The sequence below is a fragment of the Pangasianodon hypophthalmus genome, chromosome 23 (genome assembly GCF_027358585.1).
Source record: "Pangasianodon hypophthalmus isolate fPanHyp1 chromosome 23, fPanHyp1.pri, whole genome shotgun sequence".
NCBI classification, from domain to species: domain Eukaryota; kingdom Metazoa; phylum Chordata; class Actinopteri; order Siluriformes; family Pangasiidae; genus Pangasianodon; species Pangasianodon hypophthalmus.
The window spans coordinates 18,200,349-18,226,831 of record NC_069732.1 but is presented as its reverse complement, the minus strand read 5'-3'; the positions used below and the strand labels follow the sequence as shown (position 1 = coordinate 18,226,831).

The 26,483-nt window shown below is 39.7% G+C and overlaps 2 protein-coding genes across 3 annotated transcripts; one reads left to right on the top strand and one right to left on the bottom strand.

The window, feature by feature from the left end:
- Positions 1-1,214: 1,214 nt before the first annotated feature.
- Positions 1,215-18,326, bottom strand: mgrn1b (mahogunin, ring finger 1b). 2 transcript variants are annotated; one of them, XM_026929659.3, is made up of 17 exons: positions 17,791-18,325; positions 15,494-15,612; positions 15,300-15,388; positions 14,955-15,101; positions 14,218-14,335; positions 11,263-11,329; positions 11,141-11,184; positions 7,917-7,964; positions 7,714-7,782; positions 6,205-6,364; positions 5,952-6,061; positions 5,559-5,773; positions 5,276-5,387; positions 5,148-5,193; positions 3,531-3,617; positions 3,221-3,266; positions 1,215-3,031 (listed from the first exon to the last, which is right to left on the bottom strand). In XM_026929659.3, the coding sequence occupies exons 1-16, from the start codon at positions 17,876-17,878 to the stop codon at positions 3,226-3,228; spliced, it is 1,560 nt and encodes a 519-aa protein (XP_026785460.1). In that variant the 5' UTR covers positions 17,879-18,325; the 3' UTR covers positions 1,215-3,031; positions 3,221-3,225. The 2 variants fall into 2 exon arrangements, with proteins under 2 accessions (XP_026785460.1, XP_026785459.1); XM_026929658.3 differs by lacking the exon at positions 3,221-3,266 and having other exon boundaries at positions 17,791-18,326.
- A 3,473-nt stretch (positions 18,327-21,799) lies between these two features.
- ubald1b (UBA-like domain containing 1b) lies at positions 21,800-25,381 on the top strand. Its single transcript, XM_026930185.3, has 3 exons — positions 21,800-22,042; positions 22,283-22,336; positions 24,518-25,381. The coding sequence occupies exons 1-3, from the start codon at positions 21,935-21,937 to the stop codon at positions 24,779-24,781; spliced, it is 426 nt and encodes a 141-aa protein (XP_026785986.1). The 5' UTR covers positions 21,800-21,934; the 3' UTR covers positions 24,782-25,381.
- The last annotated feature ends 1,102 nt before the right edge of the window (positions 25,382-26,483 follow it).

Below are 26,483 nucleotides of genomic sequence, written 5' to 3'. Positions count from 1 at the left end.
TACAAATGTGCTGTCTGTGTGGAGTTTCTGTGCATGTTCTCCCCATGTCCATGTGGGTTTCTCCCACCTCCCAAAAAACATGCCAGTCTGTGTTACAGCAACTGAGTCTTTTACTGCATTTATTTTATTAGCAATCTCAGTAGACATGCTCTAATTTATCTGAATGTCTCTTAAAGCTGTCTTATGTAAACATTCAAGACCTTTACTATCTTAAGTCTTATTTAAGGCATGAAGTTCAACCAGAATTGTGAACTTCTGCACACAGCTTTAGATGTAAACCTTAAAATTAAAGTTGATAGTGTGCAGTGTAGGACTGTGCATATCTAATCTGTCTAGTTTGACTCTGATCCTGGTGAGGAAAAAAAATCTTTTCAGATGTATCTGTGCAGGAAGCTGCACATTAAGGAAGCAAATCCTGGTGTAAAGTAATGCTTTCCTTAACAGCATGAAATGATTTCAGTGTGCTTCGAGGCACCCACATACCTGCACATTCATACAGTTATTCAATTATGTTGCAGCAGCGAAATGCGCAAAATCATGCAGATAGAGTTTAAGAGCTTTCAAACATCAGAATGAGGATAAAATGTGATCTAAGTGACTTTGACTGTGGCGTGACTGTTGGTGTCAGTATTTCAGAAACTGCTGATCTCCTGCGATTTTCATGCACTACAGTCTCTAGAGTTCACACTGTATGGTGCAAACTGTGATTCTGTGGGTGGTAACGGCTTGTTGATGAGAGAGGTCTGAGGAGAACGGCCACAGCTGACACGAAGGCTACAGCAACTCAAATAACCACTCTTTACAACTGTGGTGAGCAGAAAAGCATCTCGGAGCAAGCTAAACCTTGACGTGGCTGGGCTATCACAGCAGAAGACCACATCAGGAACAGCAATCTGAGGCTGCAGTGGTTGCAGGCTCACCAAAACTGGGCAGCTGATGATCAGAAAAATGATGTTTGGTCTTTTTCTGGGCTTCAACTGCTGAATAAGCAGGTATTATAGGTGTTCCTAATAAAGTGGTCAGTGAGTGTATATACTGCGGTGTGCAGCGCTGTCTAACATAAAACAGCAGAATTTAATGAATGAATTCAAATTACACACTTCACTCTGGATTTTAAAAACCTGTTTGCTTTAGGTTACAGTGATCATTGTCCTGGATTTCTCAGTATAGCTAGGATTCAGTCTTAGCTTTTACACATTAAAATTGCCATGAAGTACAATTATTGAAGAATTAATTTTATTGGTAATTCACATGCACTTGTACACTGCAAACTTGAACAAAACATAATGTTAATGTTGAGCTTCAGAATCACGGCTGACCCAATGTTAACATCCTGGATACCAGGCCAATAAGATTACAAGGAGATATAAGAAGGCACAGTGGATCATCAGGTTGAAATGGCACATTATCAGAGGGAGATAAGTAAGCATCTTTCAGAGATAGAGTGTTATATATATCATCTTTATTTACACATCATGCAGAGCTTCGTCTGATCTTAATATAAAGCCACTTATCGATATTGCATATGCACTTTAATAATCTGTTTACAGAGCAATCAGCAATGTGTTAATTATAAATCTATTCATAGCAACTCTTGAGCTCACACTCAGTAGCCTTCACATGTGCGCACATACACACACAAATAAATCAAACAAGTATCAATTAATATAATTATCTAATATTGTGGCTGTTTTATGATTAATTAAACACTGGTAACCATTTTAGAAATACTCACTTAGCATCACAGAAATGATAACACCAGCCTAGAGAGCATTGGTTGTGTGCTGAAAGCTGAAAGAATACACACATCTCAAGCCTCCAAATGTGTTCTTTAATCACAGGAACTGAAGAGCTCAAAGCACTAAGGAGCCAGACTTGTTTTTAAAGGCACACAGACCTCTATGCATAATGCTGCATTTACAAAGCATATGCATGACGTTGCATATCGTGGGGCGTTGGTCTGGAGGAGATGGAATGAATACATGTTAAGAGTAAAATGATTAAATGATTTGAGCATTGAGTTGCTGAGTCATCTCTTGCAACATAAGGATTGAGATATCCTAAAACATCTGTATAGAATGTTTACAATGTCTTGTGACCACTGGCTTAATGCACGCTGACTCAAACATGTACTGGATTAAGTGCATTTATCCTTTACAAGAAGATATGTTAAAGGAATGACTCTATATACACTTCACAAAATGTAGTGTAAGAAGTTCGCTCTAGAGAATATATGTAGGTGGAGGTGCAAATACACTTAAAGCGATATATTTGGTCATAAAACTGATAAGAAAGCAAAAGTCTGTACACTACATACACACATCTTAAACAAGGTCCAGTTCTGGAGACTAGCTCCATCGCTCAGTAAAACGGAAAGAGTTCGCTCAAGACTTGCTATAAAACATGACTTCATATCAAATTCACTGAGTTACAGATCTGTATTATACACAAATATCTTTAGTATCTCTATATTATAATCAACACTGCTTTCATTAGTCATCAAAAGGTTTTGGAAAAATGTTGAATATTAAGTTGTGCTTTAAACATGAACCATATCGGGTTAGTGTTGTATCTGTAGTAATACTCCTAATATTTTAATATTTCTTCCACTAATGACTCAAAGCTGCCATGTTAAGACCAGGCAACAGAATAAATCCTATTTTCCTCTTATTTCCCAACTTCTTGTATGCTATTCTGGATTTAACAGCATTTCTAAATAAATACAATGCACTAAACAAAATTCTGAATACGTGAAACAAAAGAAGAATGAAATACACAAAAAAAGTTACTAATTAAGCAACTAGACACTGAATTGAAGGAGAAATTGCTGTTGATGGCTGCGTGATAGGCCTGCAGAAGACGCCATTAAGGGAGGTTTGGGCAGGGCCAGTAGAAGAATCCTCAGGGAAAGAAGGGAGATAAAGGTCCAGTTATTCATCCTCTATGTGCAAACTGCTCATGGGACAGAGCAGCGGCTGGCTAGAGCAGCTTGTGCTCCGAGTAATCAAACTCTCCATGGAGCCTGACAAACCTGCAAGGCAGAAAGGCACCAAACCCATGCTTTAAATCAGTATCCAGATCAGTGATCAAACAGAAAGCAGACAAAATGGTGTAACTGCACGGTCTTCAACATTTTATTAGGTTGATCAAGACCACAATTTTGCTTGTATAAGGCTCAGAGTAGAACATGGAGACAGAGGAGACAGAAAGGCCTACATACCAGAGTTACTCTTCCATACCGATAGAGCAGGAATCAGGACCTAGAGCTTCCCAGTGCAAGGCCACGGGGGAAAAAAGGAGAACGCAAGCAAACAAAAGTAGGAAACAGAAAAAAATAGAATATAGCACACAGGTTACATTGCTTAGCTAACAAAAAGCCAGTTAAAAGTCATCTGAGGTGGCTGCTAGAAAAACACACAAGGGGAACACACAGATATCACACACTGCCAACCAAGCATGTAGGAGAAGAGAGCATGAGATAGAAACTTCCCCTCATGTCTCGTGTGTGCTGAATGAGAAATGCTGCTCACCAGGTGGCTCGCTCTCAGCTTTGGTCAGGCTGCTGCGCTCGCTGATGCAGTCAGGCATAATCTCTCCCTCCGAATTCACCCTGTCCTCTGCACAGACCCCAACGTCACATCACACAACATACTTCAGCAAGACATCAATCACATCCAATCACAACCAATCATAACCAATCACACCCAATCACATCCAATCACACCCAATCACATCCAATCACACCCAATCACATCCAATCACACCCAATCACATCCAATCACAATCACACCCAATCACACCCAATCACACCCAATCACATCCAATCACACCCAATCACATCCAATCACAACCAATCCCAACCAATCACACCCAATCACACCCAATCACATCCAATCACAGCCAATCACACCCAATCACAGCCAATCCCATCCAATCCCATCCAATCACAACCAATCACATCCAATCACATCCAATCACACCCAATCACGACCAATCCCAACCGATCACATCCGATCACACCCGATCACACCCGATCACACCCAATCACACCCAATCCCAACCAATCACACCCAATCACATCCAATCACACCCAATCACATCCAATCACATCCAATCACACCCAATCACAACCAATCACAACCAATCCCAACCAATCACACCCAATCACACCCAATCACAACCAATCACATCCAATCACACCCAATCACAGCCAATCACACCCAATCACACCCAATCACAGCCAATCACATCCAATCACAACCAATCATACCCAATCACATCCAATCACACCCAATCACACCCAATCGCATCCAATTGCATCCAATCGCATCCGATCACAATGACCAGACACAAAATCTATGTGGTGTTTTTTAAATTCAGTCTGATATCTAACTTTTCTCTTTAATGCCTCTGTGGAACTGCACACTCATCAGCTTAGCCAGGTAAATTCAGTGACGAGACCAGACACAACACAGAATGCAAAGTGTTTTTCCTCTTATACGTCTTAAATTATGTAGAGTGTCTGCCACAACCATCGCCATACTACAACACACGCATGAATATAAACCTGTGTTTGGCCTTGCAGCCTGGACTACCATCAGAGCCGTGTTCTTATAAAAAATGATTAAAACAAAACACTTCCTGTCCACTCAGATTAGAGAATTAAACAGCGCTGTGTTAGGCTTTGAAGTATTCTCTATTTAACATTGAGTTGTTTTTTTAAAGCCAAAATGTCCTTATGTTTATGTTTAATAATACATAATACACAATTTTGTTCATAATTTTAAGTTCAAATTAAAAAGACGTGTGCAATTTTGAAGTGGATATATGCACTAGAAGTATGTTAAACAAAAACAAAAGTGTAAAATTGTTAAATAGCTAGCTACTCAGTGCAGTTAAAGTAACCTAGGTGACGACTTTTTTAAACCGTGACCTGCTTTATGTTGCTTTACATTACATTACACTGTGCTACAAGCAATTCTGTAATATTTCAGGCTACATTTGTTATGCAATTGGATCACACTCATTCCTTTTTTTTCTTTCTGTGCATAATCCAAAATTTTCAACTGATAGCCTGATATCAGCACTGGATATGAGATCTGTGCCATGTTTAGCTTTGACTAGTGAAGTGTTTTCTTGGCACTAACCGTCTTCTGGAGACAGAGAGTCAGGAGCGTCCTCTGCACCGGTGCCCTGCAAACGAGAGGGTGGGAAAGAGTGAGTGCGTGAGAGATTATAAAACAGAAAATAGCACTGACTGGACACAGAAGCTGACCTCAGTGGGAGCTGGACTGCTGGACAGCAGGGTGTGGGCCTGTGCGTCAGACATCTCCGACAGCTTCTCCTCATCCTCCTCCTGAATAGGTGATGAAGGTGAGCGTAGTGTGCTATGGAGAGGTCAGAGAACAGCTTAACCAACAGGTTCAGATCCTGGATGCTTCCACAGACTCCTGATTCCAGCTTTAGCATGATTATATGGTGCATCATAATGTTCTACAACTCATTATTAGCAACATTTTGGGGTGCTTTATATAGCCACGGCACTGGCAGGACTTTACCTGTCGGGTGACTTGCTGACTTTTCCCTTTTGAAGGCTGCTTTCTCCAGAGTGTTCAGGAGAGCTCAGCTGCCTGCTGTCCCCACTCAGGCTGCCCGAAAAGTTGATCTCATCGTACAGAGGGGCTGATGGCACACCAGGGGACATGGCAGTGAGGCCATTGAGAGCCTCCAACAGGGAAATGGGCTCAAAGCCAGGAGGAACCGAGTCAGAGCTCTAAGGATAAGATAAAAAAAAAAACAAAAATAAAAACCTACATTATCTTGATCCAGGTTAAGTGTTCATGCTGATGGGCTGCTCAAGCTAACAACATCTGCAGAAATTCTATTACTTCTGTAGAACTATAACTTGAAGCCTGTAGAAGAAGTGAAATGCAATGGGGTAAGAGAAGTACCGAGTGCTCATCATGGTCCATGCTCTGAGCCAGCACAGGGCTGAAAGAGACGGGAGAGAGCGCACCAGGCTTCTTCCTCACTGCTCTGATCTGCAGCAGGGCACGAAAAGCTACACACACACACACACGCACACACGCACACACAAGCGCACACCAGTTTCCCAAACTGTATTTAACCACTATTTAACAATTTTTATGAACTAAATACTTAAGCACAAGTAGAACACAAGTAAACAGTCTAGCTGGTACATACGTAGTCTGCAGATGGGGCAGTTGTTGGCCTGGTAGCGTAGTGTATCTGCACATGAGTTACAAAGACACAGGTGTCTACAGGGCAGGATGAGTGTGTCCCGCAGGTCTGACAGACACACCACACACTCGTTACTGTTGTCACTGTTCTCATCATCAGATGGCTGAAGGAAGGAATTAAACAGAAACTTTAGTACGCAAATCAGAGCCCACTTAAACCAAAAGCTATGACTTTTGACCCTGAGTGTTCAGCTCGATCTCCAGGTGATCCTGTGGCACATAATCATGACATCACATGAATGTGGCTGTGTAACCAAGATCACATTTTACTGCCTGGCTCACACTGCAACTCATCTAGATGAAAACATCATACTATGAACATATGGCTACACTTTGTGAGTGAGTGAGAGAGACACGTCTCTGATGTCAGCTGCGCCTTCTGGTTGCAGAAACATGGCAGAGGTCTACAGTGGTTTCTAACAGCAAGTCAGAATTTGTTTTCTAAAATATCTGCATTCAGAAAAGTGTTAAGAAACATGTCCATTTTTACCAATATTTATTCATTTTCCAAGCCAACAGAAGACAGTTGTGGTTACAGACAGTTAGGAGGAATAATAGGTTTGTCTTTGCTTTGTCCCTTTAACCTCAGCTAAGTAGCTAACTATCATATCAGTGAAGTTGGCCTGCTAATTAAGAATTTAAATCAGACATTGCTAACATGTCTAGTGTATATTGCTTTAGCAAACCAAAGTAGCTCGCCTAAAATCCTTATTAAGAAACTGGCACTAGACATCTAGGTTACATTCTTCCTGAGGAGTTGCCTACAATGGACACATTTAGCTAGCTAAAACTTCTTCAGCTAAAAAAAAAAACTTGGCTTTCAGTGCTATGATGATGTTCTCTTGAACGTGCCCCCAAACAACAAAGTTGTAAGCATCAAGAGACTTGTATGCCTTAAATTTCTCTCTAGTATATACACTCCAAGTTTGTATGAGATATGTATACATGTCCAGTCATCACAGGCTAGATCACCTTGATACTTAGCATCATTTAGCCACTGACAGGATGCCAAGCCATAAAGATCTTCTTTAGTTACACCATTTAAAAGTGTTAGTTTAGCTGAATTACGCTCCGTCTTTAGTGATAACACAGGATAACATTTTAGCTAATATCAATTATCAGTTGTCAGATTATAAAAGTACCATCAGGGTGCTAGGCTACTCAGGTCTTTTTGCATCAAGGTTGCCTGTGCATCTCTTTTTCTTTACAAACACTGAAGGGGTCTATATGCCTCGTAACACTTATTTACTACAATTATTTGTGTTCAAGTAACATAGTGTCTTTCTAACACCCACGGTTGCAGACTGCTCATAATCTCAGTTTTGTTTCTTTTTTAGAGTGCTTATTTGTTATTCAGCCCTCTGCATTATCAGTACTGCAAAGGCTAGTATTGTAATAATGATTAACAAACAGTATGTTGTGTATCCTTACTAAACATGCTCTTTATATTCACCTTTGTCTCCTGGTTGTTCTTATTTTCAATGCCATAGATCTCCTGGAGCAGGTAACTAACCCGATCCACCTGGAAACAGCCAACAATAACACCAACATCAAGCAGCAAATCGCATTAAACTCTGGTACCAATATTTAATATCATATAAAGAATGATCCCTTCAGACTTCTTTTTCAAAAAAAATTTATATATATATTACTCACAATTTGTTTCTGCTTTAGAGGCTTCACTGAGAAGCTGCCATCAACATGCTGCAGCAGCGACAATGAAAAGATTCGTTTCAGCTCAAACACTGTTACACAACATGGTGGTAAAAGTACATTCTGGGCCAAAACTGTCGCTATAATTTAACACTTTAATATCTACTAAATACTTTAATTTAATATTCAATAATCTTTTTTACAATGCATATTTTAACCAGTGTAAAATTATAAATTATAATTAATACAGATTATTGTTATTTTAGCTGTCTACCACAGTATACTGGTGCTGAAATTAAATAATTAATATGAGCTCAAAGTGCAGATGTTCAGCTTTGGATATTTACAGTCATGAGAAAAAGAAAGTACACCCTCCTTCAATTTTAGGTTTTTTTTTTTTTTTTTTTTTTTTTTTTTTGGCCTAACTAACAATTGTGTAGTCCTCACCAACTTCTATAAACAAACACATAACCTCAGGTGATGTGAAAAAACACAACAGATTCCAAAGTGTCACTTTTCCCCAAAAATTAAACCAACATTCAGAAACCAGGTGGAGAAAAAATAAGTACACCCTTCCTACTTCCACAATGATTAAGAGAGTAATGAGCATACGAAGAAGAAAGGACATCAGCCATGACCTCAGAGAAGCAACTGTTGCTGCTCATCATATGGAAGGGTTATAAGGCCATCTCCAAACAATTTGAAAATCACCATTCTACAGTGAGGAGTGTTTACAAATGGAGAGCCTTCAAGACAGTTGCCAGTCTTCCCAGGAGTGAGCGTCCCAGCAAATTCAGTCCAAGGTCAGACCGTTTAATGCTCAGAGATATAAAGGAAAAACCCAAGAGCTGCATTATGTGACCTACACCCTCTGTAAGCAAATTAAATGTTTATGTTCACATTAAAAGCCCTTCTCTCCAAAAAGAATATGGAGCATGAGTTAGGTTTGCAAAATTGCATCTAAACAAACCATAAACCTTCTGAAACAATATCCTTAGGACTGATGAGACCAAGGTGGAGATGTTTTGTCATCAAGCACAGTGCCATGTTTGGTGAAAACTAAACACAGCGTATCACCACAAACACCTCATACCAGCTGTCAAGTGTGGTGATGGAGGGGTGATGATTAGGGCTTGTTTTGCAGTTAGAGGACCTGTGAAACTTTTAGTCAATGAGACAACAATGAACTCCACTTTATGCCAGAATATTCTTGAGACAAATGTGAGGCCATCTGTCCAGCAGCTAAAGCTGGGCTGAAATTGGGTCATTCAATAAGACAATGATCCCAAGCACAGCAACAAATCAACATCTGAATGGCTAAAGAATTAAAAAATCAAGGTGTTGGAATGGCCAAGTCAAAGTCCAGATCTCAACCCCACTGAGATGCTGTGGCAGGATTTTAAGAGAGCTATGCATAAACGAACGCCCTCAAACATCAATGAACTGAAGCAATGCTGTAAAGAAGAGTGCACCAAAATTTCTCCAAAATGATGTGAGAGACTGATAAACTCCTCCAAACAAAATGTTTCCTTCAAGTCACTGTTGCTAAAGGATGTACTTATTTTTTCCCTCACTTGGTTTCTGAATGTTGCTTACTTTTAAGAAAAAATGACTACATATTGAAATCTATTTTTTTTGTTGTTTTTTGTTGCTGTCACGTGAGATCATTTGTTGGTTTATAGAAGTTGGTGAGGACCACAATTATTATTTAGACCATGATAAATAAATAAATGAAAGAGGGTGTACTTTCTTTTTTTCCCATGACTGTACATCGAAATCAGATGAACTGTGTAGGAATTACAGCACTTTTTATATGTGGTCCCCCCCCTTTTTAAGGGACCAAAAGTAATTGGACAAACTAGCAATCATAAATTAAATTGTTATCTTTAATACTTGCAGGTTGCAAATCCTTTTCAGTCACTGACTGCCAGAAGTCTAGAACCCAGAGACATCACCAGATACTGAGTTTCCTCCCTGATAATACTCTGCCAGGTCTTTACTGCAGCTGTCTGCACTTCCTGCTTGTTCTTGAGGTGTTTCGCCTTCAATTTTGTCTTCCGTGAGGTGAAATACACCTCAGTTGGGTTCAGTTCAGGTGATTGAATTGGCCATTGCAGAACATTCCACGTGTTTTTTTGCCTTGGGTTGCTTTCGAAGTATGCTTCAGGACACTGTCCATCTGCAATGAGTTTTGAAGCATTTGGCTGAATGTGAGCAGACAGTTTCACCCAAACACTTCAGAATTCATCCTGCTGCTTTTGTCAACAATCATATCACCAATAAATAAAAGGGAACCAGTTGCATTGGCAGTCATACACACCCACGCCATAAGATGAGGTGGTACTCTTCAGATCATGAGTATTTCCTTCCCTTCTCCATACTCTTCTCTTCCCATCATTCTGGTACAAGTTGATCTTTGTCTTATCTCTCCATAGGATGTTGTTCCAGAACTGCACCGGCTTTTTCGATGTTTTTGCCAAACTCTAATCTGTTCTTCCTGTTTTTGAGGCTTACCAATAGTTTACATGTTGTGGTAAACACTCTGTATTTACTCTGGTGAAATCTTGACACAGATACGAATACATCCTGGAGGGTGTTCTTGATCTCAAGTGTTCTGTAGTGATTTTTCTTCACCAAGGAAGGAATTTTTCTGTCATCCACCCCAGTTGTTTTCTGGGCTTTTTGGTGTTCCTGAGCCCAGTAGTGTGTTCTTTCTTTTTAAGAATGTACCAAATAGTAGATTTGGCCACAGCTAATGTTTTTGCTATCTTTCTGATGGGTTTGTTTAGATTTTTCTGCCTATTGATGGCTTGCTTCACTGGCAGTCACAGCTCTTTGGACTTCATATTGAGAGTTAACAGCAACAGATTCCAAATGCAAATGCCTCACTTGAAATCATCCCTAGATGTTTTATCTACTTACTTGTAAGTGAAACAATGAGGGAATAACACATGACTATGGAACAGCTGAGCAGCTAACTGTCCCATTGCTTTTGGTCTCACAAAAAGTGCTGTAATTCCTACACCGTTTACCCGATTTGGATGTAAATACCCTCAAATTAAAGTCTGCACTTTGATGCATTATTAAATCTCAACACCAATGCACTGTGGTAGACAGCTAAAATAAGAATAAATTCATCAATGTCTAACTATTTATGGACCTGACTGTATACATTTTGCTCTTTAAAAGGGCTCAACTGTCTCAAACCTCAGTTTAGCTCTACTTACTCTCTCAAAGGCAGCCAACAGCACATGTGCATGTCCCAAACAATCTGGAAAGAGAAAACTTTAGCAGCTAGCATATGTGTCATTTCTAACACAGAAGGTGGAACTGTCACATGATCACATACCATCTCCTTCATCCACTACTGCCTGGATGACCATGGGAAAAACACCTCTGTCCAGATCAAAGTTCAGCTGGAATGACATAGTGCAAGATTGAACAGAATATTCAAATTCCAGTAAGGATTAAATCTCTATATAAATGTACTTAAGGTGCTCCCCCAGCTCATTATCATATATGGCATGCCGTAACAGGAGAAACTAAAATGTACTCCCCCTTACTTTCCATCCTTCAGCTAAGTAATTGAACCTGCAAATATTTTTTTTAAATATGAATTTTATAAAATATTAGGGGCTTATTTATTCATCTAAATCTCAGTACAATATCAGTGGGATCAGCTCTGCACCTGATGCAACTCCCTTCCTCTACTGTGCAACAAAATCCTTAGACACAGATTGAGCAACACCTGCACAATACACACTAAAACCATTGTGTACAGTTATTTGTTATTGTGCACAATTATTACTCATATTTCACTGGTAACTGTTAGTTGTTGTTTATTGTTTACACAGTTAATTTATGCACTGGGTATCGCTGAAAGTGCTACTGAAAACTAGACTCATATTCCTCGTGTGTTCAGGTATAAAACAGATTGTGGTTTATTGTTATTAGGGCAGTGAAAAGTAACTCATTAACACACAAAATTAATTTTAAAAACATAACACCCTATTATTTTTTTTAATCACATTAACAAAGAGTCATATGTATATGCTACTGAGGCAGAAACAGACACTAGGACAATGTACTTTTAAAATTACATTTTAAAATCCTAGGCTACTGTTACTCTACTCAGGTCTTTAAGCACCTGTCTCGTTTTTTGGGTTTTTGTCGTTACCATATGGCAGAAATCAAGAAAAGCAATGGAGAAGAAAGGGGACACTTGTTCTCATTTCTAAACACTCCCAGATGGTTCAGTGGATGAGGGTGTCATAGTCTGCAGCCTTTGTCTCCGGAAATTTAAGTATCACAGAAGTACGGACTCTTTAAGCTACCATTTAAAAAACAAAACACTGGTGTGAAAACCGCTATAGTGAGTCAAGGGACACGCCAGACTACAGTGGCACAGACAGGATGTCATTTAGCAACCAAAAATACCTCAGTATGACCGTGCAGTACATAAACAGCTCACCTGCTGCTGCACTGTTTGAACATTATTAAACAGGTTTATTTGAGCCAAAATAGGAAAAGTCATGACCTCAGTAAGGGTCTAGATTGAATGGCAGACAGCACTTTATAACACTAAGGTCACTTAGTGTTGACCTGTGTAGTTGTAGATGGGATTACGGCAGTGTTTAATTCTTTTATGTTATTTATTGAACTAATGAACATTATCAGTAGGAGTGTAACGATGCGTGATGTACATCGTTGTGCATCTTAGAAATGTGCAATTCACATCGAGGAAATCAGCATCGTATTAATTATGAATCTAATGCGATTGCACTGTTTGAACACCAGAGGTCCCAATCTGCACAACCTATAGAGTTAAAATATATAGACAGCACACTGGTCACATGATCACGTTCTTTTATGGGGGTTGCGGAAGACAGGCATTTTAATCAACTTTGGAGCTCTAATTCCGTTTAAAATGATGCCTCAGGTGCTGCTACGGAGCTCATTATATTTCAATCCGTCATCTTCCCCGAGTCAGAGACTTTGTTTATTCAATCAAATTTTTGGGAGAATTTATAAATTTATAAATGTATTATTTTTAAGAAATGGCAAACCTGTAGTGCATTTTGTTTACAATATTAAACCTCTGTTTTTAGCAATTTTTGATTATTTAGATTATTACAGACAAAAATGCACATTGTTTTGCACTGTTTATGATTCAGAAATAAAAAAGGAGTCTTTCCAGTTCATTAAAGTTCTGTTCAAAATATTCTGAGAATCGAATCATGAAGCCAGTACCGTGAATAGAATCAAACCGTGACCAGACTGTATCGTTACACCCCAAATATCAGCATATTATGTCTAAGTGTAACTAAGTGTAGTTATAGATTATCTTCTACCATTGAAAATACGTTTCTGAAGCACTGTTATGTTACTGCACTGAAAATGTACATTTGGACATTTACAAGCTGCTTTGTTTGACACAAGCATTTGTTATGTATTCATTTTTATCTCCATTTTTAGATCTGCGATGAGGAATAAACAAATACTCCTAGAAAAATCTCAGTGTGATGAAATATATGATTAAATGTGCAATTAAGTACAGAAAGTATTTACTGAAAATTATTAAATAAACAGCCCTAATTGTTATATATGCTAAAGGTATTAACAGGAAATACTCAGGAATTTACCTGAAGTGATATCTCTGCATTGACATGGCAGTGAGATGGGACTGTAGCCACAAGGTCATGCACTTTGTAGCCAAATGTTATTTATAGTAACGTGTCTGTAAAAGGTGGGGGCGTGGTTTAGGGTTTATGCGTCTGCACTGTTTGAGGATGAGCTAGACGGGTAATGACTAACCTGACACACTTAAGCCCTGCTGTCCCATGTATATTTATGTGATCTCTCTTTCTCTCTTTCACTGAGCAGGGAGATGAATGTGTGTGTGTCTAAGCACAATATGTATAATTATAGTTATTTCAATTCATTTATATTCTTCTGTCCAGCAATCTATATTTATTCAATAAATATACTTTGTTTATAAGACATCCAATGCCTTTTTGTTATTATTTTTTAGTAAACCATTTATACATACGTAGTCCACCTGATAACAGTCATAAACGGTCATAAAAATTCAGATGAGATAAAACTGACTTCTGATTTCTATTTGCTTACAGAGCACGTAGCGTGATCCTCACCAATCTTTCAATTCTACCTTTTAAACGCCATCATATTTTAATTTAAAAGTGGTAAATCTGATTTTAAAGGCAGATATGCACAAGACAAACACACTCATGAACTTAAAAGAGAACTATGATTTTCCATTTGGGACAGTGACATCATCACTTACGTCTTCCTCCTTCCATTCAGTAAAATTGATCTTGAAGGAGGGTAAGGAGAACTGCTGGCTCACTCCTCGCTTGTAGTGCACCGTTTCAGACACCATAGCAGGACTCTTGGGATTATAACTTAACAGGGGAAAAATATAATTTATTAGAAGGCTAGATTTAGAAAACAAACAACACAGACTGGAATGAGTATCAAGATCAAGTCAGTCCAGCACGCACTGCTTCTCAGTGGCTGCTCTATAAAAACAGAGGATAAGCACAGGAGCTTTGCAAAGCCAAGTGACTGATTTACTGAAAATCTGGAGGAAATGTGAAAGAAATGAGAAACTAAGTAGTGAATTAATCAAAGGCTTCAGAAGCCTACAACACAGACGCACAGTCTTCCCTCTCACTACAAATTTTGCTGTGTATCCATGGAAACACGCTGTTGCTAAGGGCTTGATATGACTCTCGGCTGCTCAGATATGATTCATTTCAAGCCTGGAGCAAAAGTGATCAAATTTCATTGTAACAGCAAAAATGGTTTCTTTCAACATGATAAACTCTTACAGATTAGTCGGATTAGCCGTAGAGTTGTACGATAAATGTGACAGTGCTGACTGGAATCATGTACGCTGGTTATTCTGCTGTATGTACACAATTATTGATTTGTCCACATATCATGATCTGACAATAAAACAAGTCCAGAAAGGGTGATGCATGAAAATGTCAGTGAAAAATGCTTTAATAATCCACTTACACTGCCATTCCATTGGAGAATTCCTCAAACGCCTGGCAGTAGATGGTGATGGCCACTCTGGCATCTGAGTCAAAGGTGAACTCCACCCCGTATAAAGACTTGGGTTTCGCTCCTTCCTCAGTAGGTGTATCGCCATCATCTTTATATCTATACATGCCACACAGTTAAACGTCATTCTGTGCAGCCATCACACCGACAGATTATTTATTTTTTTTAATTAAATTGTACAGGTCAGTGGCTCGTGTACCTGTATTATATGAAACTGATATTCTAGCATCCTGAATGAGACATCTGATAGTTATTGATCATATTCAGAGTAATAAATATTTAAAAGAAATTCCACACCTGACGAGTCGCAAGGAGTCCTTCCTTATGTTGACAAGGCTTCTCAAAGTCTTCACGGGCTCGTGTGGTGCCGGGGTCACATACGGAAACTAGACGTTGATGTTAACAGGGACAATCATGACTCACTAATGACACTGGGGAAAATATGACAGCATGTCTTTAACGCTTTAAAAGGATGCCCTGTCCTCCTGTACCTGCACTGGACGATTGCCTAGGAAGTTGAGATCCATGTTCTCACCGAACAGGTAACCTTCAGGGTGAGGGGTGTCAAACTTCTCTCCTCCCATGAAGAAGTGACTAGCAAAGTAATTCCCTTTAGGGGGGAAAAAAGAACCGAGCTGTCAACCACAATTTAAGATAAAATCACACACAACAACGTATCACACAATACAACGTACTGCACTGAGTGGATATAAAAAGTCTACACACCCCTTTTTCCACCAACAAAATTAAAGATAAAAAATAAAGAAAGAAAGAACGAAAAATGTGTTACACCCTTTTATAATGGGTCATGTGACTGTGCTGAGAATCAACCAATCAAATGCAAACTCATGTTTAAAAGTAATTATCATACAGCTGTCATCAGTGAAGTGATTCGGATTAACCCCAAATAAAGATCAGCTGTTTCTGTAGGATTTTCTTCACATCTTCTTGGTTTCATCGGACTGTTGAAGCCATGGTCCTCAAAGAGCTTACAAAGCATGTACAGGATCTCACTGTTGAAACATATCAATCAGGAGTGAGGTAGAAATGAATTGATGTACCATGGAACATTGTGAAGGCCATCACCAACAAGTGGAGAAAATGGGGCACCACAGTGACAGCACCAAGAACAGAACGTCCTTCGAAAATAGAAGACAAGAAGAAAACGTAACAGGGAGGCTGCCAAGAGACCTACAGCAACGTTAAAGGAGCTGCAGGACTGTACTGTTCTCTCCCTGCAGGTGACATCTCTCGTATTCATCACACGTCCGGGCTATGGGGTACAAGGAAGCCCTTTTTCTCACAGGAGAAAAAAAAAAAAAAAAAACACAAAGCATGTGGCAAAATGAGCTATGGTCTGATGAGACCAAGGTAGAACCTTTTGGACATAATTCTAAAAGATATGTTTGGAGCAAAACCATGACAGCACTTCACCCAAAGAACACCATATACATGGTGAAGCACGGTGGTGGCAGCATCATGCTATGGGGCTGCTTCTCTTCAGCTGGGACTGCGGATCTAGTCAAGATAGAGGGGATCATGGATAGGTCTAAAATATCAATCTATTTTGGCACAAAACCTGCAGAAAAATTACACCTTCCAGCACGATAACAGCCCAAAGTACAAATCAAAGTCTAACAAAGGAGAAGAAGAAGGTCAACGTTTTGGAACGGCCCAGTCAGAGCTTAGATCTAAATCCTAACAAAACCCTGTGGAATGTCTTGAAGACAGCTGTATACAGGAGATCCTCTCATAATTTGATATATGTTCACCATTTTTTAAGGAAGAGTGGAATAAAACAGTCAAATCCAGTACTAGTTAAGGGGTGTGCACACTCATGTAGGATGGACCCTCATGGACCCACACGGACAGCCTGAAGATCACTGAGATCACTGAGGATGGTACCACTTAAAAACCATGAAGATGGCTCTGGACTACAATTCATATGAACAGTTATGCTACGATGGCTTAGGACTACAATTCCCACTAACAGTCTCCATCAGTGGATAACAAAATAGACGTCATGTGAAAACTATAATAAACCTTCGTGGTTACACAACTGCACTATTTGTCCACGTAGTACACAGTTATAGAAGAGAAATTATTTATAATCGCACTATCCGGTGTCACCCAGATGAGGATAAGTTCCCTTTTGAGTCTGGTTCCTCTAAGGTTCCTTCCTCATGTCGTCTCAGGGAGTTTTTCCTCACCACCGTCACCTCTGGCTTCCTCATTAGGGATAAAATCATACATTTACAACTTATATCAATTATATCAATTATATATTTCTGTAAAGCTGTTCTGTGACAAAGTCCATTGTTAAAGCACTATACAAATAAAGTTGAATTGAATTACACAATCAGGTTATTGGTATAAGTTTTTTTATTCCTTTAAACAGCTCTGTTTGCTTTCTCTTGAATTTTGTTGGTTGTTTTTCACACTAAAGGTGGAAAATGATCTGACATGACATGACTTATCACATGTTAACAGGGGTGTGTAGACTTTTCACACCCACTGAAGTCCATGTGATCCACACTCCAGTGTTTATAGAGCTTGTACACTGTATTAAGTGACATTAGAGTTTGGAAATGCAGAACAGAAGGAGATATTTGTGGCTGTCAGCATTACAGAGGACATTACACACAGCTCCACAGAATGACGAGAGAACAGACAAGACTGAGCCCTTCATATGCACTGAGTAATAAACACAGCGCAGCTCTGACACAACGCACTTACAGCTGATGCTTTCACACTGGGTATCTTAAGCGACTTGGGGAAAGAAACTTACCAGATTTTGGAGGAAACCTGTAGGCAGAATTCGCCTGAATATCAATGTCCTCCACACCGGCGATCCTGCGGCCGAGCACCGAGCCCATGATTCACGCGCACTGTAACAGGCTAGCAGGCTAACGGTAGCTGCTTCAGGCTTTTCCCAGAGCAATATCTTCCCTTGAGTTCGGTCAAATAATCATTTAACTTTTCAAAAACCACCCTGGCTGGATGAACAGACCTTACCCTAGTGTGTATGCGCTGGCTGTTCAACTCGTCAGTCGAAGGAAGCACACACAGCTAAGCTAAAAACAGCCCCTAGCTAACACAGCTCTAGCCAGCTAGCTTTACGATAGCTAATACTTAGCTACCTGTGAAATAATTAAGAAGCATCGACATCAACAATAATATTGATTGATACAATTAATCTGAGTCGTAATGTTCGGTATAACTTTGTTGTATGATTATTTTAAACATCTAAAATGCCCACACTAAACAACAACAAACGGGGAAGTGGCAGCTGGTTACAAACGCGAATCTGATTGGCTGTGTCTTCATGACGATCCGATAATTCGTCCAATCAGATTGTTAGGATCTGCTGACGCTTGTTCCGTGTTCACCTCTGCCCTGGTTTATTGAAGTGTGAAGCTCAGAGCACGTTGCCTCTGCTGTGTCCATCTGACATGTTTGATTGAATACATACGATGAGTGGAACTTTTCCTCCAATCCATAAATGATTATAAAGATACAATGAAGATTGTTGTGTTCTTATAAATTATGTACATGACTGGGAATGTTTCTCATAATTCTTATAATAATAATAATAATACATTTTATTTATAAAGCACTTTATATTTTAAAGAAAATCTCAAAGTGCTACAAAAAAAGCTATTGGTGAACCTCAACAGCTGGTTTCTGTACAGCATCATTCATTCATTCATTCATTCATTCATCTTCAGTCACCCCTTTATCCTGATCAGGGCTGCAGTAGATCTGGAGCAGTGAGTGTGAGTAAGGCAGGAGAATTCACCCCTGATGGGACACCAGTTCACCTCAGCAACAAACAAAGACTCACACACCCATCCACACCTAGCCAATCTGCCTACCTGCATGTTTCTGGAAACTAGGAGGCAACCCAAGAACCCAGAGGCAGCTCACACGAACACAGGGAGAACAGAAAGTCAAGTCAAATGGGTTTTTATTGTCATTCCTCTATAAAGCTTGTATACATTGGAATGAAATGTCTTTTCTCTGGGACCATGGTGCAACACAGAATAGTACACAAGACTACATAAAGTGCATTACACAACAGTGTGAGACAAGTGCAGGACAAAAAATACACAGAACAGAACAATAGACACACAAGACAACCACTCAGCTGAACTCAAAGTCACTTTGGATAAAAGAGTCTACCAATTGAATTAATGTAAGTGTTTAAAAAAATAAATCTAACATGCTATAGAGGAAAACTGTATTTTACATCCAACCCATGGGGTGCATTGTGTTGCATTGTGTTGTGGGTGCAAGAAGAAGAAGAAGACTTTATTTGTCCCACATACATTACAGAGTGAAATTCTTTTCTTCACATATCCCAGCTTGTTAGGAAGCTGGGGTCAGAGCGCAGGGTCAGCCAGGATACGGCACCGCTGGAGCAGAGAGGGTTAAGGGCCTTGCTCAAGTTTATTATTACTATAATAAACTTAAATTAATTAGATACCAACCTTTACTCTTAGAGCATATTCAGTAATAATGAATTGTACAGTTAACTGTACTATAAACTACATGTCCAAAAGTTTGTGGACACCTGACCATCACATATGTGGTATGTGCTTGTTGAATTTCTCATTCCAGATTTATTTCCCCTTTGCTGTTATAATGAGCTCCACTCTTCTGGGAAGCTTTCCACTAGATGTTGGAGCGTGGCTGTTTTTTTTTGGTGTTCATTCAGCTACAAGAGCATTAGTGAGGTCAGGCACGAGTTACGAACCTTAATTTCAATGAAGGGAAAATGTAATGCTACAGCATACATAGACATCCTATACAATTCCAACTTTGTGGCAACAGTTTGGAGAAAAACCACAATTGGGACTGATGGTCCAGTGTCCACATACTTTTGGTCATATACTGTATATCTGTCTGTATGAAAAGGAAGCTCTGACATGTCATGTGCCCAGTACCCCTACTGTACTTGGCTTACTGATTGTTAAAATGTTAATCATCTGGCTTCTCAGAATTACTACAACATGAAAATTTTAATATGATTAAAAATACTAAGAGCTCACAGCAGGACCTAGGAGTTATGATTTATGCATGTCATTAATGAAAAGCAATACTGTTCTTTTCACCAGTGTAATTGCTTTTCAGAGTGAATTATTAGGAATTATTACTACAACAAATTTGGCTATAATAGTCCTGATATTGCAGTTTAAAAATAATGTATATTACTGATGACATGTGATCACAAGTGGTCAGTTCAAATGCATGCAAGACACATGAAATTAGCAGCTCTCTGATTGATGTATTTATGCTCTACTGCCCCTGTTTACTCACCTCACTGGTTCCCATTAGCATATCACTGCATGCTTCTTTTTCCTATTGCACTTTATTTACATCTTGTTATGCAATGAGATGTTATTTCATCACACTGTGTACTGCACACTATGGTAATGATGACAATAAAGATCTTTGTTATTCACAAAAAAAAAAACTTGTCTTGTGTTTTTTTCAATACCTCCCTAAAGGCTTTTTAGACCGATGGTACTCTTAGTCCCTGACCTAGTGTCCTAGTGAGGATGTGTTTACTGAGAGAGACACCAAAGTTCTTCTGTAAGTCATTCTGGATCTGCCAAATGCCACTAATGTCAATGTCAGTGTCAGTGTTAATGTCAGTGTCAGTGTTAATGTTACTGTTAATACCAAGTCTGATCAGGGTCATAATGTTAGTTTAGGATTAGTGTAAGTGCTCTACTTTAGCCTCTGGTCCATCAGAGGGCGCTGTGGACACCCGACCTACAAACCTAAACACTTTGCATCAGCCAGTAGGGTGGCGTTGCCAGATCCGTCATTTTCCTTCGGGTCACTTTTCAAGTGAGTGTTTGTCCGGTGGTTAAGCTTGAGAGCTTTGCATACACAATATTAATTATCTCTATAGATTAAAAGCGACCACTCCTTTCCTCATATACACCTCTTAACCCTGTTCTCAACCCTAGCTCTGTAAATTAGTCTACTCATTCTTATACCTATAGTCTTTATTTATGACCATATATACTACTAATAATAATAACAATAACTGCTACTCGTGCACTACTACTGCTACTAACAACAACAACAACAACTACTACTTCTAATAATAATCATAACAACAACAACAACAACTACTACTACTAATAATAATAATAATAATAACAACAACAACAACTACAACTGCTACTGCTACTACTACTACTACTAATAATAGTAATAATAATAATAATAATAATAAGAACAACAACAACAACTACAACTGCTACTGCTACTACTACTACTAATAATAATAGTAATAATAATAATAATAGTAATAATAATAATAAGAAGAAGAAGAAGAAGAAGAAGAAGAAGAACTACAACTAATAATAATAATAGGATCTTTGGGGGGCGAGGACACGGTGGCTTGGTGGTTAGCACACTGTTCTCCCTGTGCTTAGGGGGTTTCCTCTGGGTACTCCGGTTTCCTTCCCCAGTCCAAATACATGCGCTGAAGACCGATTCGCTTCTCTAAATTGTCGGTAGTGTGTGAATGAGTGTGTTTGTGTGTGTGTGTGTGTGTGTGACTGTGCCCTGTGATGGGTTGGGTGTCCCCTGCCTTGTGCCCCGAGTCCCCTGGGAAAGGCGCCAGGCTCCCCGTGACCCTGTGACCCTGTGTAGGATAAGCGGTACAGAGAGTGGATGGATGGATGGAGGAATTCTTTTAGGACAATGGTGAAAAAACAGTTTAGGAGAACTGTGAGCATTAAAGCTGTCAGTTCTCTGTATTGTGGTTTATGATCACTGGACTGGGTTTGTCACTGTGGTGATTATTTGTGGAGCATACCTGGCAACCCTGCAGAAGAGCATGACTGAGTCCGTCGAGTTTGAAGGAGTGTAGGGAGGAACGTTGGAATAGAGAAATAAATCGTTTTTGTAGCATGGACGAACTAAAGCACCAGGTTATGATAAACCAGTTTGTTTTGATCGCCGGATGTGCGTCAGAGCAGGCGAAGCAGCTTCTCCAAGCGGCGCACTGGCAGTTCGAGGTACGGGTTAGCAGTTTGTTTACTGCTCTCTCTCACACACACACACACACACACACACACAGCACTTCATCCAGCTCTTATCCAGCAGCTTCCACAGGCTGTGTTAGAGTTTCTAAGACTGAGATTTGGGCAGGAGAAGCAGGTGAAGTGTTGTGGATGTAATCAGGACCCTGAGCAAACACTGACACACTCTTCTCATTTTATTCCACTGTATAATCTCTCCTCTCTGTTGTCTTCTAGACTGCCCTTAGCTCCTTTTTTCAGGAAGCAAATATTCCCTACGGCCATCAGATGGTGAGTTTATCAGCTGATTTCAAACCACTGCTGCTTTTCTTGTAAACGGTTCAGGTTTTGTTTTGGTGACTTCCGCCATGTTGTGAGTGCACGAGCCGCACAAACACACAAACACACAAACATCAACACACTGACACAATGCAGCCTTGTCCTCCTGTAGCACTGCAGTTCAGGGCTTTCAGGTGATTTACTGTAGTATCATTTAAAATAGTTTTGTAAACACGTCTCAGTCATTGTGTGTGTGTGTGTGTGTGTGTGTGTGTGTGTGTGTGTGAGAGAGAGAGAGAGAGTGAGGAAGAGGAGGAGGAGGAGGAAGGGTGACTCCAGGAAAGTGAGAGAACATGCCTCTTCTGATTGTTCTGTTCACCAGCTTCACAAACCAAAACAAACAAAAGCATTATAAAGGCAGAATAAATACTACAGTCTCCTGTCTCCACTGTCTCCTAATGCTACTAGATGGACTGTTTCTCATTTATTCCCTTAAAAACAGGAAGTATATTTACTTCTTACACAAATAATATAGAAAAATAGGTCAGTGTGTCTCGTACCTGGCCAGAATAATGTAGAATAAATCATGTCATGTACCTGGCCAGAATAAAACATCTTTAAATTCTTCATAATTTTGTGCCAACTTCCTGTTCTGTGCTTTCAGCTCAGCGCACCACGCTTATCTCCGAAACAGTGGAATCATGTTTGTGGTTGATCTGAGTGATTGGCACGTGCATGTTTTTAGTACATTGTGTACAATATTTGGGGAACAGATCCTGGCCAGCTGTGTGTACTGTGGCTCAGGACGGAGCTGTGCTAAATCAGTCTGGGGTTTTCCCTGCCATGAGCGAGCATGGGAAACGAGCAGAGCAGAAGCTTTCTGAAATCTGCTGAAAGAATGAGCCGCGTGACTCGGGAGCGGAAGGCAGAGAGAAGTCGCCGTCTCAAATAGCACAGTGTTCGCCTGCTAAAGAGGCCCTCTTTCAAAGTGAGGGTGTTGGCTAAGTGGTCTTCCATATGCCATCATCCACAGTGTAATTAACACATTCTGTATTTCTGATTAACTTTATTATTCTATTCAAAAGGATGAGTATATTTGTAAATGCGAATACTCCATACATACATACATTACACTTGGTTTACCTCATCATAGGCTCTTTATTGTCTTGCACTTTGCCCTGTGGTTCTCTGCTATGTGTGTTAGTGTGTCTCGCTTTGCAAAACAAGTTGACTAGTGTCTTGCATTTAATGCATATAAATCACCTTTTTCTGTCTTAGAAAGTGTCTAGACTTCTAAAACTTTCTAGTTTCAAGTAGCCAAGTAGATTTTTATCACCATACCAGGCATTACATATATATGTGTACATATTGGGCCTCATTTATCAAGCTGATATAAACAGATTTGTATATTGCAGAAACCATTTGTACGAGCATTTACACAAGTAATTAATGAATATCCTGTAAATTCTGAAAAAGATTATCCTACTCGTGCTCATAGTGTGTAAATTTACACATAAGAAGACTAACTAATGTAATCCTCGACCTGATTTCTGGACTTCAAATCATATTCTTTGAAAAGATTACTGCACTTTTATATCTGGAATGTACTGTAGAGTTTAAATTACTTATTTTCATTACGTTTACAGCGTTTAGCAGACGCCCTTATCCAGAGCGACTTACAGAAGAACTTTGGAGTCTCTATAAAAAACACATCCTCATGCTAGTTCACTCGGTCAGGGACTCGGAGCACCATCATGAATATTATGTGGAAACCAGTCATTTTAAATTATTGCCATTAATTAAAGGATATAAAAATAAAGAAACACAAAAACCCATTAATTAAGACAAATTAAACTAATCATTCAATTCTGACAAAAGAAATGCTGTTGTATAAACAGAGCTCCCAACTGTTTGTGTACTTGAACTACTGTGTGCGTCACTACAAGCAAATGAGCTGTGTCAGGAGCACGCTTTGCACTTGACAGGTGATCAAAACACACACGCGAGTAAGAAAAAAAAAACAGTGTTTCCGAAACTTTTGTAAATCCAGTGGAAAATTTTAGTTTGGCTTCTGCAAACATTTACACACAGCTTTACTCAAAAGATAAATGAGGCACAGTATTTCCTCATACAAGACAATATTTGGCAATGCTAATTCCATGTCTAATTCAATGTCTGATCTAATTCCACCAGATGTGCACACCTGCCAACACCCCAGCAACGCCCCCCAACTTCCCAGACGCTCTGGCCATGTTCTCCCATCTCCGAGCCTCAGAGAGTATCGGAGCCAGTCCCATTGCCTCTATGGCTACCTCTCCTCCTCCCTACATTAACTGGGCTGTGGGCCCCACACCACCCTCCAGCCAGCAGGGGCTGTGGGCAGCTGCTCAGCTTCCTTCTCACACCGCTGTTAGCCAGCAGACGACCTCTGAGCAGCCCATGGAGGCCGAGAGATGAGAACAAGCTCCTACTGGCCCTTAGGCAATGCAGGGTGAGGAACAACGCCATAGAGAGAAGCATACATAAAGTGGATAAAGCACTGAAAGACTGAGAAACACGAGTAATGAAGACTGAGCACATGCTCTCATTTACGAGACAGAACAGAAAACGTCACTGGTGTTTTTGTTTGTTTGTTTGTTTAGTTTTTTGGGTTTTTTTTTAATCCAGCGATTTCCTGGATGAAATGTGTACTCAGACATGACCTCAAGGTGCACAAGTGTGTATGGGTTTGTTAGTTTATTTCTCATTGCTCACAGAGGAGCTTAGTCAGCAAACAGTCTCTTTTCCCGCAGTGTTTGCACTGAAACTTCTATAATTTTAATGTACTTTTTTCTTTATAATTGAAAACAGTGTCTGTCATTTGGAATGTCAAAATTGGGCTTGATGATGGTACACCAGGAAAGAAGTCTGTACAATAATGGCTAAAATTATTAACAAATTACAAATATTTTGGTCAATATATGGAAATCACAATTATTCACTGTTATATTTTATCATTTTAAATAAAAAAGGCTTTTTGCACCACAGCAAATAAATTCAAAAAGCTAATGTAAGCCAGTTAGCTAGCTCTACGTAACTCTGCCTAAGCATACAAACATCACACCCGGTTATGTTTAATGCACTGAGGATGCCAAAAATTGTGAGTAAAATACAATTACATTTGTAGCCCTACCAGACAAGCCTGATCTGTCATAAAGAAAAATAAAACACTGATAATTTGGCTTATAATTCATTCCAACTTGGCGGATGAAGGTACCATCAAGCGAGTGGCTCTCAGTGAGGCTTTCGTGAGAAAAGTCTGCCGTCTCCACTGAGCTAGAGCTCATGTGCTTCTTTCTGAGATGAGGAGACGTCTCTGTCTGTGATGCTTTGGCTGTAGCCACAGCCCCAGGGGAACTACTGCTGCGGCCATTTCAGTGATTCTGAGCTCTTTTCAGTTCATCATGAGCCACGGGCCATAATGTGTGCTAGAAGAGTGGCGGCCTGATCCCTGGCAGGGCACACAGGAGCCAGACACGGCAGTATCTGTATGCATCTCAGGAACACTTGTGGCACAGTGGAGAGGCTAAGGGGTGGGACTCTGAATAGGAATACCTGTAAGGCAAAATCCATCTGTGTTCTGGGGTAATAGGGATATGGAATTAATTAGTTCTGATGTTGCACATCATGAATAGCATGATAGCCTTAATATGTGAAAAGCAGTGGCAGAAAACTTTGTCATAATGGGCCCCTGGGCAAGATGTGCATGCATGATGCTTTTCTAAATAAAGTATTTGCATGTGCATACTCCCTTATTATTAATATTTCATAAACAGCCAGTAACCTGGTAGCTCTGTTATGGCCAGTAGTGCTGTCTACACGTGCTTAACGTTACTCTTGCTGCATGTGTACCAAGCTACAGGTGCACTGTGACTTTACTGTAGTTACCACTTAAATGCAGCTTCCATCAATTAATTATTTTCTGCTGAAACTCAAAAAACACAATATTACTAAACCTACCTAATTTAGTTAGAAAAATTATGCTGCTGTAATACCAGCCCTGAAAAAGCAATCAGTGATGTTGCTAAAAAACAAAAAAATAGTGGCATTTAAATACACTAGAAGAAGAAAGATAAATATATCATAAATTGCAGCCTGTTCACTCTTATGGGCTTTTTGT

Bases quoted from the DNA above. Each gene is read 5' to 3' on its own strand.
- mgrn1b (XM_026929658.3), bottom strand. From the start codon at position 17,878: ATGGGCTCGGTGCTCGGCCGCAGGATCGCCGGTGTGGAGGACATTGAT. The intron at 7,965-11,140 runs GTAAGTAGAGCT...TCGCTGCTGCAG, and splicing joins TGTTGGCTGCCTTTGAGAGA to CATGTTGATGGCAGCTTCTC. The intron at 5,194-5,275 runs GTCAGCTTCTGT...TCTCGTTTGCAG, and splicing joins GCAGTCCAGCTCCCACTGAG to GGCACCGGTGCAGAGGACGC.
- ubald1b (XM_026930185.3), top strand. From the start codon at position 21,935: ATGGACGAACTAAAGCACCAGGTTATGATAAACCAGTTTGTTTTGATC. The intron at 22,043-22,282 runs GTACGGGTTAGC...GTTGTCTTCTAG, and splicing joins CGGCGCACTGGCAGTTCGAG to ACTGCCCTTAGCTCCTTTTT. The intron at 22,337-24,517 runs GTGAGTTTATCA...TAATTCCACCAG, and splicing joins TTCCCTACGGCCATCAGATG to ATGTGCACACCTGCCAACAC.